The sequence below is a fragment of the Larus michahellis genome, chromosome 4, assembly GCF_964199755.1.
Source record: "Larus michahellis chromosome 4, bLarMic1.1, whole genome shotgun sequence".
In the NCBI taxonomy this organism is placed as follows: domain Eukaryota; kingdom Metazoa; phylum Chordata; class Aves; order Charadriiformes; family Laridae; genus Larus; species Larus michahellis.
This window is the reverse complement of record NC_133899.1, coordinates 2,731,979-2,745,709: the sequence shown is the minus strand read 5'-3', so window position 1 is coordinate 2,745,709 and position 13,731 is coordinate 2,731,979. Positions and strand designations below refer to the sequence as shown.

General features: G+C 54.0%; 1 protein-coding gene and 1 long non-coding RNA gene across 2 annotated transcripts in view; one reads left to right on the top strand and one right to left on the bottom strand.

The window, feature by feature from the left end:
- The window catches only part of JPH3 (junctophilin 3), a 57,796-nt gene extending 44,939 nt beyond the window's left edge, over positions 1 to 12,857 (top strand). Inside the window, exons 4-5 of the mRNA XM_074582738.1 lie at positions 57 to 976; positions 12,668 to 12,857. Coding sequence (XP_074438839.1) covers positions 57 to 976; positions 12,668 to 12,748 — 1,001 coding nt within the window. The 3' untranslated portion in view covers positions 12,749 to 12,857. The remainder of the gene's footprint in view (positions 1 to 56; positions 977 to 12,667) is intronic.
- On the bottom strand, positions 971 to 3,109 carry LOC141741744 (uncharacterized). The gene is made up of 3 exons (XR_012586452.1): positions 2,696 to 3,109; positions 1,304 to 1,498; positions 971 to 1,216 (listed from the first exon to the last, which is right to left on the bottom strand). It is a non-coding gene; the product is annotated as an uncharacterized LOC141741744 (long non-coding RNA).
- Positions 12,858 to 13,731: the final 874 nt, after the last annotated feature.

Below are 13,731 nucleotides of genomic sequence, written 5' to 3'. Positions count from 1 at the left end.
CTGTTGCATTTCTCTCTCTCTCCCTCTCCCTTTTCTCTTAACGACCGCACAAAAAGGGCTCGAATGCCAGCGACCGAAGCGCCAGAACTCGAGCGATGACATTGAGGTCCTCTCCACCGGGACGCCTCTCCAACAAGAGAGCCCCGAGCTGTACCGCAAAGGGACCACCCCGTCCGACCTGACTCCTGATGACAGCCCGCTGCAGAGCTTCCCTGCCAGTCCCTCCTCCACGCCGCCCCTGGGTCCTTCCTGCAGGAACAAGAGCGCTCACTTCTCCAGGCAGGTCTCGGTGGACGAAGAGCGGGGTGGGGAGATCCAGATGTTGCTGGAGGGACGCGGCGGGGATTACTTGCGCCCCAACAGCTGGAGCGAAGAGAAGGTCGGCGGGACGCGCGGCGTGAGAAGCGGGACGCTGCGCAGCGGTCAGCTAGGGTCAGCCTCCATCCCTGAAGACTACAGAGGTCGGAGTGGAGGACACAAACATTCGGCCTCCAACCACAAGCAAAGAGAGAGGTGGACAGATTCCCCAGCCACGGTTTCATGGACTTCCCACCACAGGTCCCACAACCACAGCTCAGGGAGCTCCAAACTGCTTGAGCTCGACGAGGAGAAGATGAGCAATTACGAGATGGAGATGAAGCCCCTCATGAGGATGGATTCTTATATGCAAGAGATTCACACCCAAAAAAGACACTATAGCAAAGGGGGACCCTGCAGGAGCATGGCTGACGACCACCGCGGGGAAGACCGGGGCTTTGGGGTTCAGAGACTGCGGTCTAAGTCCCAGAACAAAGAGAATTTCAGGCCAGCTTCCTCTGCCGAGCCCACGGTGCAGAAACTGGAAAACCTGAGATTTGGGGACAAAGCTGAACCTCGGCTACTGAGGTGGGACTTAACCTTCTCCCCGCCACAGAAATCTTTACCTGTTGCACTAGAATCTGAAGAGGACAATGGGGATGCGCTCAAATCCAGTACGGTAAGTAGGCGAAATTGTGTGTTTGAAATCCGGCCGAGAAACCCGGTGCAGAGCTGGTGTGGTACTGCAGCGGAGCGGAAGGGGAGGTTGCTCGGCCAGCAGAGGTGACCCCCAAACTACCGCGGGTTTGGGCCTTGAATCCGCCCTCCTCCCTTCTCCCATCCTGCAAAATAGCCTGTGCTGGAAGTCGGTGTGGGCTCTTCTCCGCAGACACTCTTGGTGGGAACAGCAGGTTTTTAGCTGAGGGGTGCGAGCAGCAAGTTTGAGTTAGTTTTGCAACCCAGTCCCGGGGCCAGCAATGAAAACACTGGGATTTTGAGCATTCACCTGGTGGAAAAGCTGCAGGAGCAGGCAAGGCGTTGGCGATGCTTCCCTGTGGTTAGGTTATGGCAGGAGAACTTCACGCCGGCCCAAGAGCGTGGCGGGAGCCTGTTGCGACGTCAGTGCTTACATCCTGGTAGCTGGGCACCGCGGCAGCCTGCGGCAGCTCTCCATCGCTCCGCCGCTGTGTGGTGGCACTGCCTGTGGAAGCAGGAGTGGCCTTGTCACCGCATCGTACGGGAGACCTGACCCAGGTGGAGGAGGGAACCATGGTGACGGAGCTGGGGACATGTCCAAGGGGTTGCATTCCTGAGCTGATCACTGCTCGGGTTGTCCTGTACTGATCTGTGTGATGTGACACAGCTCAGGATTTTTGGTGTGTGGATGCCGCTGATCCAGGAGGGGGTACGAGCCCCTCGGGGCGGGGGATGCAATGCAAAAGGGTCTCGGCAAACTGCAGACAGGAGGGTGCAAATTCAGGCAGGGAAAGCAACGGGCAAGTACAGCAAGGCCAGTGGGCTGTTAGAGCTCTGCAGATGAGGGGGATATAGCAGCTACAGCCAAACGTCAGTCTGCACTGCGGCCCTGCTGTGAAGAACACAAGTAGGCTCTCTAAGCCGGAGCACGGCTTGTGGCACTTGGAGGATAACCCCTTGTGAGACATCCAGTCCTGGGCTCCTCATTTCAGGAGAGACAAGGGCACATTGGGCTTTGACAACCGGCCGCTGGGAAGAGCTGGAGGTGGCCGGGCCAGAGGAGAGGAGACAGAGCGATCTTCAAACACATCAAACGGCTGCTGTGTAGTGGAAGGGAATAATCTGTTCTCGATGAACAGAATTAATGGGCTTTAATTCAAGCTTTAGAGGCAGCGGTGAGCCATTAGCCATTACTAGTGAGTTGAGGGTTGGAACGAATTGCCTGGGGAGGCCGTGGTGGCTGGGAGGGAAGAGGTCGTCTAAGACCTGCTTGGACATCTGCAGCTCAGATGTAACTTGGACGGGGCTGAACCTGCCATGGGAGAAGGCTGAGCTGTGTGATTTTTCGGGTCCTTTCCAGCCCTGTTTTTTGAGGATGAGAAGGGGCTGTTTGCAAGGGCATGTAGCAATAGGACGAGGGGCAATGGCTTAAACTAGAGCAGGGCAGGTTTAGATCAGACATGAGGAAGAAGTTCTTTACACTGAGGGTGGTGAGACACTGGCCCAGGTTGCCCAGAGAGGGGGTGGAGGCCCCATCCCTGGAGACATTCAAGGCCAGGCTGGACGAGGCTCTGAGCAACCTGATCTAGTTGAAGATGTCCCTGCTGGCTGCAGGGGGTTGGACTAGATGGCCTTTAGAGGTCCCTTCCAACCCAACACATTCTATGGTTCTATTCTATGATTCTGGGATTCCTGGACTTACCATTGAGAGCGGCTTCCTCACTTGTTTTCTCCCCGTTGGTTTGGCATTGCTAGGAGAGGTGACGGGGGTCCGATGGGAGCAGTGGGGAAGCCACCACCGCTCCAAATTGCCCCTTGTCGAGTCAGTGCCAAACACAGGGCAGGGCTGGAGGGGTCCCGTGCTGCCGGGTGTCCCACAGCCCAGGCCAGACCTACACAGGAGAAACGGAAAATTTGTAACTCTCAGGTGGTGACATTTCAGGCTCCGGCAGAAGAAAGGAGCTAAATCTCCCTGTCAGGGCAGCGGAAGATGATGTTTGGTTGGTTGGGAGACAGGGATCATGAAACTGAAATGGCATTTGTCAGTCACATCGAAAGTTTGGGCTAGAGGCATCACCGTCTGTGACGTATGATTGCCGTTGCCATACCTACAGCATCCCTGCTCCTCCAGCCGCCCGCCGACGGCTCTGCCGGCAGAGCAAAGGTGCCGGCACCTGCAGCCGAGGGATGAGAGTGAACGGGTGGGAGAGAGGAAGGAGCGGTGACATCTGCAGCCCGGGAGCAGCCGGGGTGCAGGAAGGACTAAACTACAGCTCTGCCACAGTTTCCCTGCCGTGGCTGTGGATAAATCACCGCCCCCCACAGCCCCGTAGCTCTCTGCCTTCCTATTCATCTCGCAAGCTGCGGCGCAGGCTCGAGAGCACCCACACAGCGTTTGAGAAGAGCTGAACGCAGTGTGTTTGCTGGTGGACTGCACCGTAGGACGCGTCTTGCCAGTCCAGGAAAAAGAGCTGCAAGTGAAGCCAGCCCCGAGCACACACCACCCAGCGAAGACGCGGGTGCCGAGGCCAGACCTGTCCGTACCTGCTAGCATCCGTGCCCGTGAAGCACGAGAGAAATGACAGGCAGCATTAGGAGCCTGACAGGCTTTCAGAAGGGAAAAGCAGCAGCTGTAATTGCACGGACGTCAACCCTGTTGAAGTCTGTGGGACTTGCAGACGGTCCAGTGCCTTTGATAACGTGACCCCACGCGGCGGGCGGGGAGCTGGGGGAGACACGGGTCCCGAAGGAGGGATGAAACCACCGTTTCTCCTCGCTGAGAGGCAGGCGTTCCTCGGGGAGGTGGCTGCCACGAGCGGCCCTGGGGTCTCTCTCCCCACCCAGCCGGGGTCAGACGCGCTGCTGAGGCTCCTCATCACACACAAACCCCCGGCCTGGGGAGGAAGGCTTGAGCTGCAGCCCTGCAGGTAAATAGCCGCTAATGCAACCTAACATTAATGGCTATTCCGAGTGAATCCTGGGCACTAACGGAGGGGCACAGCCTGCATGGAAAGGCGCACAGAAAAGCCATTAGGATGCACATCATACTTTTTAAGTGCTGTAGCTGTGAAGCAGCATGTTCAGTTTTCTCACATTCATAACCGAGGGTGGAACAGATGGCGAAGGTTTGGGAGGAAGCTAATGTAATACAGAGGAAGAGATAATATGTGGATTTAAATAACCTACAATGCCAGCAACAATTTGTTCTAGCAAGAATTGCACTGTGCTCGCAGGGTTTTGTTCCGTGTGGCCTGGCAGGGAGTGGGGGGTCGTCGGGCAGGAGCAGGGGAAGGGGGTGTAGGAGAGGGATGGGAAGTGCCGGGATTTGTGTTCCAACCTCCTGCCGGACGCCGTGACCTTGCCTGCACCTGCCATCAAGGATCTCGAAGCATTTCAAACTTCGGTGAACGTAGTGAGTGCCTGAGGAAGAGGAGGGGAAGGCTGAGGGGGAAGGACTTATCCCACACTCCCCACATCCACCTCCCTCCGTGCACGCTCCGTGACACAGGGCACTCGCACGGTCAGTCCTAAAAAACCAAAAAAAACCCCAAAAAACCCAAGCCCCACTGCCTCCTGCTCACGCTCCAGATCTTTTCACGCAGAGTTAAGGCTCCCCAACTTCCCCAGAGCCCCGTTTCTCGTGCTCGCCTGAGATAGCCCTCCCCTTGCGACGCCCCGCAGCTCGCCTCCGGCGCGCAGGCGAAGCCCGGGAAGGGCTGGCTGTGCGCACGCGTGTGCCGTGCACGCGTGTGTGTGCCCACGCCGTTTCAGCTTGCCTGACAGCCTGCTTCCCTGCGATCCGCGGCACCGCCATCTGTGAAGCTGCTCGCTGAAAAGGGCATTTCTCATCTCCCAGGCAGCTGGGCTGTTTCAGAAAGGTGCCTGCCAACGAACGGGAAGGATGCTCTTAGCTGAGGAGGGCTATTTTTGCCCTACCTGGAGTATCCCTGCGCAGAACTGAGGTCACCCTCGCAGGTTAGCTTGTTTTAAAAATAGTCCGCCATAAACCGGCTCGACACATGCCATCGATGAGCCCGGCGGGTTGGCTCTGTGTTGGAGTGCCAGCTCCAGCTTTGAGAGCGAACACACCTCTGGCAGCGCTCGCGGGAACGGGGTGGGGATGCAAAAGGTGTTGCAAAAACGCAGCCTTAAAATTATGACTTCTCTCCCCACACCACTAAGATTTTTGTCTTAGGAACAGCTTTGGGGGGGGGGGGTCCCTTGGTGTCCAGCCTCTTGCAGCCTGTGCCCAGGTGGGGATGCGACCTTTAGACTTACAGGTAGCTATATGAGCTACAGGAGCTTTGATCTTCTCGGTCATTTTTCACCAGGCCCTTAAAAAGAGGCTCCCAGAACCCCCCATTCACTGGTGCTGCGCATCAGTAATTGAAAATTGCTCTTATAAAGGTCATTTCTTGAGGCCACCGCTCAATAACATTGATGAAATTCAGCGCTGCTTGGTGTTCGCCATCAGGGGACTTCGGGGTTTCAGGGTCATCAAGCCGGCGCTACAGCCATACGGACGCTTTAAAATTCCATTTAAAGCCACCTGATCTTTCTGTGTCTCTGTGTGCACTGACCCCTGCGCGCACAGAGCAAACTCACATCAATTGTCATCGTTCGGGCAGATGAAAACGGAAACCAACGCGCCAGGACCGGTGTCGGTGTTGTCGGATTAAGGGACTTATACGAACGTCACCATCCTCTCCGGCCTTAAAGGCCCATGAGGCGCAAAGCTCAAGCCTGTGCCTGAATGCTTCACAGGTTCCCAGAGCCTTTGAGAAGATCTAAAACGGGGAAGGAAAAAAGGAATTGTTGAGACACTGGAAAGGGAAAGAGGTTTTCTAAAATGCCAGCAACCCTTTTATCCATCAGCACAAAACGCATCACATTTTTAGGGTTGGGGGGGGGAGGAAAAAAAAAGAAGAACACATCTCCTTTTCTGCAGGTGCTGAACATCTGCAGCTTCTAAAAGGGCAAAGAAGTGTTTTAGGCGCAGAGGTCCTCAGCACGCCTGCGAGAAGGGCCAGTGTTCGGGCACAAACGGAGCCTGATTCATCTGCCTGTCCTCATTTAGCAGGAGCGATCGCGGCCATTTAGATGAGGACTTCTAGGGACACGCTGTGGTCTCACTAAAGGCACCCTGGAGGTGTGAGTAGGCTCGAGACTCGGCCCTTTAAAATCCCCCTGTCTCAGAAAGCCCGACGGTAGGGCAGCAGCCAAAAAAACCCACCAAACCCCCTCCCCAGCCACCCCTGACATTTTCTTCCATTGTCGCGTGCTGTCGGGTAACACCTCAGTGGTCTCAGCTGTTTGCTGATGGTCCTGCTGCTGACTGCAAACAAACCGGGGGGAAACGGTTGCAGCAACCGGGGTTTGCGAGGCATCTGCTGGGTTAGGGATCTCAGAGGGACCCCCTTCTCGCCTCCAGGTACCCCCCGCCGGGGAGGGATCCCGGCAGCTGCGGCATCTTCCTCTCTCGCTCGCTGGCTGCGCGAGGGGCGTATTTTCCATCGAGATATTCTGAGCAGGTTTCGCTGTCGCTGGGGAAAGTGAGGAGGAGGCAGCCAATCTGCAGAGCGCAGGGCTCTGCCGGAGCCGGCCGCGCAGCCGGAGCGCAGCGAGGACGCTCGGGGAACGGGGGGCTCAGCCCAGGCTTCCACGGAGCAAGGTTGCGGGGACGGAGCAGGGCAGCTTGCCCCAGAAATGCCACCTCCCTGCTGATGCGGGCGATGAATGCTGCCTTTTCCAGCGGCTGAGGGGCTATTCTTGAAGGGGTTTACCTCAAGGTGGAGCGTTTTCTTCGGGAAAGTTAGGCACCGTTAGCCCGAAAGAGTGTAAAATGAGATAAAAAACCCAAACAAACCAGCTGGCTGTTTCCTCTGTCCCAAACGGACACCCGCTGTTTGAATTGTGAAGCTTCACCTGCACCTCAGCCCCGGCTCGATGCTGTGCATGGAGATGCTCCCGTCTACGGGAAGATGCTCCCAATCTGCTGGGAAAGGGGCCTGGGGACTTTTTCGTGGTTAGATTCCTTGGGACTAAACCCTGTGGCTTATCCCCGTGGTCCTCTCAGTCTTCCTGCTGCAGGTTTTTCCGTTCATTCTTTCTCCCCACCGGGAGCCTTCCCCGGGTGTCCTAACACAAGCATGTCTGGGTTTTCCTTATTTCTCTCATCTCGAGCAAACAGGTTCGAACCCCAATCCCTGTATGTGTCCGTACAGGTGTGAGCTATAATTACGTGGGAGACACCCGCTCGCCACCCACACCTCTAGCGATGAGCCGGGTCCGAGCGTGGCCGCAGGGGCTGCAGCGGGAAGAGCCGACACAGGCACAAAGCGAAGGGCGTGGGGGTTGTCTCTTCTCAAAACAAATAATAATCGGAAGCTGTTCTTCCTCTAATCTCTTTCATGTACAGACAGCGCAGGTATTACTTGTAACAACGCGAGGTAAATAATGTTCAGAGAGAAATGCGATGTTGAACTTGACAGGGTCCTTTTAAAACCCTTTTAATCTCAGGGGCCCTTTGATGTACTGAAGGGAGCACCTCGCTGCCTTTGCTCCTGTCATCCTGGATTCATTTTAGGGTTTTGAGCCCAACTCCGCGTCTTCTTCTAGCTTTGAAAAAGCTGGGGTCAAACGCCAGCTTTTGACCGCACGAGAACCAAGAATCTTAAAAACATACATAGATCTCCAAACACACAGCTCGCTCCCGGCTGCGTAACGGGAGGACTGAACCAGAAGCAACAAAAGGCTTCGTTAAGAGACACCGCCTCGGCACAAATCCCTGCGTCCACTTCACCCACCCGGGTTTTTTTCTGCAGAAGCGGGTTTTTCGGTACCACCCGACTCAGTTGGGTACCCAGTGCCCGTTCCTCTTGCACGGGCACATCCAGCATCTCCCGGGCTCCCTTCCTCGAGTCGCGGGAGATGCAGCAATGCGCTGGAGAAAGCCAAGCAAATCCCTTATGTTTCTCTTGCTAAATGCTCCTTAACCGTTTCACAGCAGCCTGTTCCTGGCAATTATGTGACAATTCAGCACAAATGCCACGGCGCTGCTAAGTTTTCAGCACTTTCCGCAGTGCTGAGGCTGGAAAACAATGCATATATATTTTTTGCTGATCCAAGTCCTTAGTAATTACACTTAATAGATCCCAGAGGGATTCCTAGGTAACCTGCACTATGGTTTCCATGGCAGAGAGACAGAGCTTGTACCCTGCGATAACACATAATAATGGATTGTTAATGCTTAAATTAATTATGCTACAATTGTATTTGTAAACCAGCTGTCCCTTGTATTCCCAGTAAGGCTCTTGAGTTGCTACACAACAGTTAAAGGATAAAAACAAACAAGACAGAGGGGCAGAACTGGTGGTGCTGGGCTGCAGCCCCCATCAGAGCCACAGCGTCCCAAAACCCACAGCCTGGCAGAGACCTTCACTCGTTATTTCTGCAGCTGCATTTAGTGTTATTACTCCTGTGCCATAACAAGGGGTTATTCACGTTTCAGGGTTTCCATGGGTTTGGGTCTAGGTTCCAGCTCCCTAAACCTCGGAGGAAATCTTCAAAGTCCCAGGAGACTATCTCTGTTGATACAGAAGGACCCTTTCGCCTCGCTGATACTGGGGGATGTTGCCCATCCTTGGCAGATGTTTTCCTCCCCCTGTGAAGGAGTCCAGGGATCTTATTATAAAAAATAAAAATTAAAAAAAAAAACCCTCAGCCCCAGAGCTGCCTTGTTTTGCTGATGAAATCCAGTATGCCGGATGATGCTCCGGCGCACCAGAGCTTGATTGCATTTTTCCTTTCCTGGAGCCAGGCTGGTAACCATTCTGGGTGGAATTCGTCTCACGTCACTTGGTCTACAGACAGCCTAGATGGTGAGCGCAGACTAGATGTCTAACATTTAGACAGCTAAAATTGGGTGAGAGGACGCTGCCAACTGGCGTCTGCTTCCCAGTAAAGCAGGTTCTGGACATGCGGGCACTGTGCTGGGAGGCAGCGCGGCGTTTCGCGGCAGAGCCCCGTCTCCTGAATGACAGGCAGGGTAGTTTAAACAAATCTCTGCAGTTCCTGACGGCCTGCTTTAGCACTACTATTTCAGGGCTTAAAGAGAGTGTTGTAGCTTTTTTTTTTTTTTTTTTTAAAAAAAAAAAAAAGATAGAAAAGCTTTGCAGGCTGCTTGCTGTCTGCGACACACAAACGCCAGGCACGGAAAATCAGCTCAACCTCTGGCTTTCTCGCACCCCAGACTGCGATACCGCTGGCCTCGGGGGTTACATTGGGCTTTTCTAAGCCTCAGGAAGGCCAAAGATGAGATAAAGCCCCACCGAACTACTGAGGCAACATGCAAAGTTGCAAATCAGGGGCTGTTTCTCTTCTTTCCAAAGGTGGGCGGCTCACGGTCGAGGGCTAGCGTGTGGCCTGCGAGTTGTAAAAGCTGCTAGTTCTAAAATGCTGTCTGCAGCTGCTGTAAAAGGGAGTTCACTGACCTACTGCCAGGCTGGGCTCAGCAAAACATCTCTTCCAAAGCACAAACCCAAAAAGTGATTCATCTTCTGCCTGGGCACCGAGCAGCAATCACTTCTTAGAAACAGATGACACGTATCCCAGGACACCCTTGCCATCAAAGGGGAGAAGGGCAAGCGTTTCCTCTGAGCAGAGGTTAAGGCACAAAGACCTTACAAGTTAGAAATAAGCCAGACACAAGCATTTAGAAATGCAGCAGGATTTGTAATTGGAGCTAAAACAGAAGCTTCAGAGTCGCAAAGCTGCTTATCCACCAGCTGCCACAGGCAGGACTCCAGCCCCTGCTAAGACACGCCGGCGTCTCACGGCGGGGAGCAGCCGTACCTGCAATTGCTGCGTGGAGGGCCCTTGTTGGAGTCAGCGTGGGGAAGAAGGTGTTAAAAAGAAGGACCTGTAAAAAGGAAGCGGAATTCGTAGGTTGTCAGACAGGTGGATTTGAGCTGCTCAGTTTGCAGACACCCCCTTCCAGGTCATCATCCTATTTCTGGGATGCTTTTGCTGGCAGGCGCAGTGGCGGAGCAGGCATTTTCTCCTGCCTCTGCGCTGAACAGGGGATGCAGGGTGCGGATAGGCGCAGAACCAGGGAGCTGAGCAAAACAATCGTCCATGGGAATGTGCACGTTGATTCCCCCCATTTTTGTAGGTGAGGGCACGACTTTGATGCACCGGTGTATAAATGAAGGGTGTGCTCCCTCCCCGGACACCATCCCACCATCAGCATCCTCTGAACACAGCACAAAGGCTTGTGATGTCAGTCAGCCCAACAGGTCCATCCCAAAGCATCTGTGTGTGAGAGGGTGAAGCTCAAACACCAGGGAATTAAGAGCGGGCCGGTCCTGCTCTATACCTTTTGTCAGGGAGGAGAAAGCAGCCTCCAGATGATCCCGGGCTCGCGGCAGCTGGTATACAACTTTGCCTCCTTCACGGTATTGAAACGATGCAGTAGCCTGAGCGGAGCAGGGGCAGGCATGGTGGCTGCTTCTTTGGCAGGGGAAATCAAATGGCGAGCGGACCGAGCGCGAGGGAGAGCCATTAAGTCCTTCCCTGGCTGCGAGGTGGAGGGAACCGAGTGCATTTTGTGTCTCTGTGGTGCCCTGCCAACAGAAACAACGACAGTGATAATCGCTTGCAATCTGTTATTACATTAACACCAGCTCAAAAATCGTAAAACCCAATAATCTTTTGAAATGAAGCTAACCCACCGCTCCCCCCCCAGTGTAAATAACACGCCGCGTCGCAGCGCTTGGCAGCGGCAGGGCCGGCGGGGAGGAGTGGTAACAGGGGGGTGGTTTCTGCCTTTGGGAGGCTTTGCGTGGTGCAGGCGGAGAGATTTGTTGGAAGCAGTCAGGCGTGGATACCTGGCTGCCAGGAGAGGCTCTCCGCAATCCCTCCATGTGGTTGGCTTCCTTTGACCCTGTTGCTAAGCTACAAATATGCCTATGCTCCAGCATCCTCGCTCCCACCCACTCCCAAATGCGAACTGAATCAGCCTGCTCAGAAGAGAAACGATCTCTGGCCACCAAGGAGCTTTTTTTTGCCTTTTTTTTGCCTTTTTTTTTTTGCTTCCGCCCCCCCGGCCCCTAGCAGCTCTGCAGAGCGGTACCAGGACTTGCTCGGAAAGGGGGCCCACCCCTGCCCCGTGCCGACCCGATGGCCATGGGGCCTTTGCGACGAGGGCAGGAGCATAGAGAAAAGCGTTTATACCATTCCAGGCGATTAAAGCTGGCACAGCTCCGTTGCAGCAAGAATAGACGAGGATACCAGCTACTCCGAGAAATAGCTACCACCTACCTGCACACAGGCTTGCTCACCCTGATGCGAGCCACGTTAACGCTTTAGGACAGCAAACGTCTCATGGCAGGGACGAGGTGGCAGGGTGGATGTTTTTCTGACCGATGCGCTGCAGAAAGATGCGTTGGAGGGTTGTCTGCAGTCCTGGCACCGAGCGGTCTCTTCCCATCATTCCTGGCGTGCTAATAGGGTCCAGCATCCTCGTCAGGTCCAACGCAAGTTATCTGGGCCGCCTTTATGCGCAGTGGAAAGTAATGGGTGCTTCTGGGGTGCGCTTCAAGCCCCTAGAGTGGGAGGCTGACGTGGGCCAGCTGCGGGGCGAGATGCTGCGATAGTCTTCAGGAGCTTGATTTGGTCCATGTGAACCTCAGGAAAGGAGCTTTCCCAAAATGTTGCCTTGACATAGACCACCGTATGCTGGCCTGACTTTTGCCATTATCAGGATACCTGTACAAGCAGTCGTGTTTACTGGGGAATGTTCTTTGAAGGCTCCTCCAAATCATCCCCAAAAAACTATATGATCCAATATATATTTATTTTTTTTCCTTTTTCATTGACCACCCCGGGTAAGCAACTGATTTTAGTTATTGTTTTAAGGCCAGATTTCCTACGTGCGGGACATGGGGGAGTCCATGAGCAACTGCCGTCTTAATAGATGCGTCCGGTGGGTTTGCATCCGGGTGTCTGCTGGGCAGACGCTGGGTCCGGAGCTCACGTCGGGACTTCCCACGCCATTGGTGCTAATGCGTGACCAGAAACAGTCTGCCCCAGGGCTTGCAGGTGTCCGTGTCTATTGAGGCAAATGGATGGAGAGTAAGTGTGGAAGTGGCTCAGAAAAGCAGGAGTCCGGCAGCTTTGCTGTCACTCGGGCATAAAGGGACAGCGCTGCCGGGGATGCTGCGGGCCCCAAAAACGCCTTGGGCTATGGGTCAGTGTGGGGAGGGAGCAAAGGGGCTCCTAGCAGAGCCCGGATCGCTTCTGTTGGTGGAGAGGGATTTGTCTGCCTTTGGAGAACCGGAGGGCTGCCTTAGGAGGACATCGTGCTTAGCTGAAAGAGCCGGGGGGGACCTGTTTATTGTCACAGGGACGGAGGCAGCAGATCTGGGTTTAGTCCCTGCTTCTGCCGTTTGCTCACCTCTGAGGGGGAGATCTTCATTCACACCGTCCTCACTAGGGCAGCAGCCTGCGAAGCTTCAGCGAGGGTTACCGAGAGCTTTGGGATCGTTTGCTGGAGGGTGTAAATGGGCCGTCTGGGGTCTGCAACCCGCTGTCCTGCCGCGGCCCGGACCCAGCACAACCTTCGGCAGACTTCCAACGCGCCTTCTAACTCCTTCTCCTTCTCTTTCTCTTCCAGGGCTCAGCTCCAATCCTGGTAGTCATGGTGATCTTACTAAATATTGGAGTCGCCATTTTGTTTATTAACTTTTTCATCTAATTCAAGACTGTCTTGTTTGCAAAAATAACAGTTACATGTATGAATGGGGGAAAACAAAACAAAACAAAAACAAACCAAACAACAACAACAAAAAGGGAAAAATCATAACTCGAACTGTCCTACGACAATTTCCAAGTCTTTTCACAGAAGAACAACAAACGATCGAGTCTCACTCACAGTTTGCCTTTTTTCCTGGGTAATGTTTTTTGGATTTTAGCCAAAATTCTTTGCTTGTATAACACTATGCTGTGTGGCATGGCAAAATGCTATCAACACTCTGCCCCCCCAACACTGGAAAGGATGAGAAGGAATCCCAACAAAATAAAACCTCATTCCCCTTCCCCTCAACCCCCCCCAAAAAAATATATTCATAACAACGGTAACAAACCCCAAAATGGAGACGAGGTGAGGGGACCGTGGGGAGAGTTTGTTTGAAGTATGTACGGGTCCTGGGATGCTCCAGGCTGAGTTTCCCAGGGAAATCCACAACAGCTTTAACGATAAAGTAAACGGGAGAGAAAAGCGAAATCAGGCTTTTTTTCCTTCTCCCTTCGCAAATGGAGAAACGTTGCTGTAAGAAGGAGGAGAGAAGGAGCACGGGGAAGGCACGCACCCCGTCTAGATGTGAAAGATGGGAGAAGGGCAACGGGCCCCATTTTGTTATTTGTTTTTTAAAACAAAGCAGCAATTAGTGATTTGCTAAATTTCTTGGGGCGGGGAGGGGGGAATAGGGAACACAAGGTGCGAGCAGCAGCCCCCCCACCCTCCTGCCTTCACTCCTCCTCCCCGCGCTGCTCCCCCCGGGCCATGGCAGGGCTGGAAAACCACCCGCTGCTACTTCTAATTCACAGCCGATTTCTCCTGGGTAAAAATGCGTACCCAGATTTCCACCCACCCCCCCTCAAAAAAAAAAAAAAAACCAACAAAAAAACAAACCAAAACTTGCAGGCACCTTCAGCAACACAAATTGAGGAGCTGCTGGT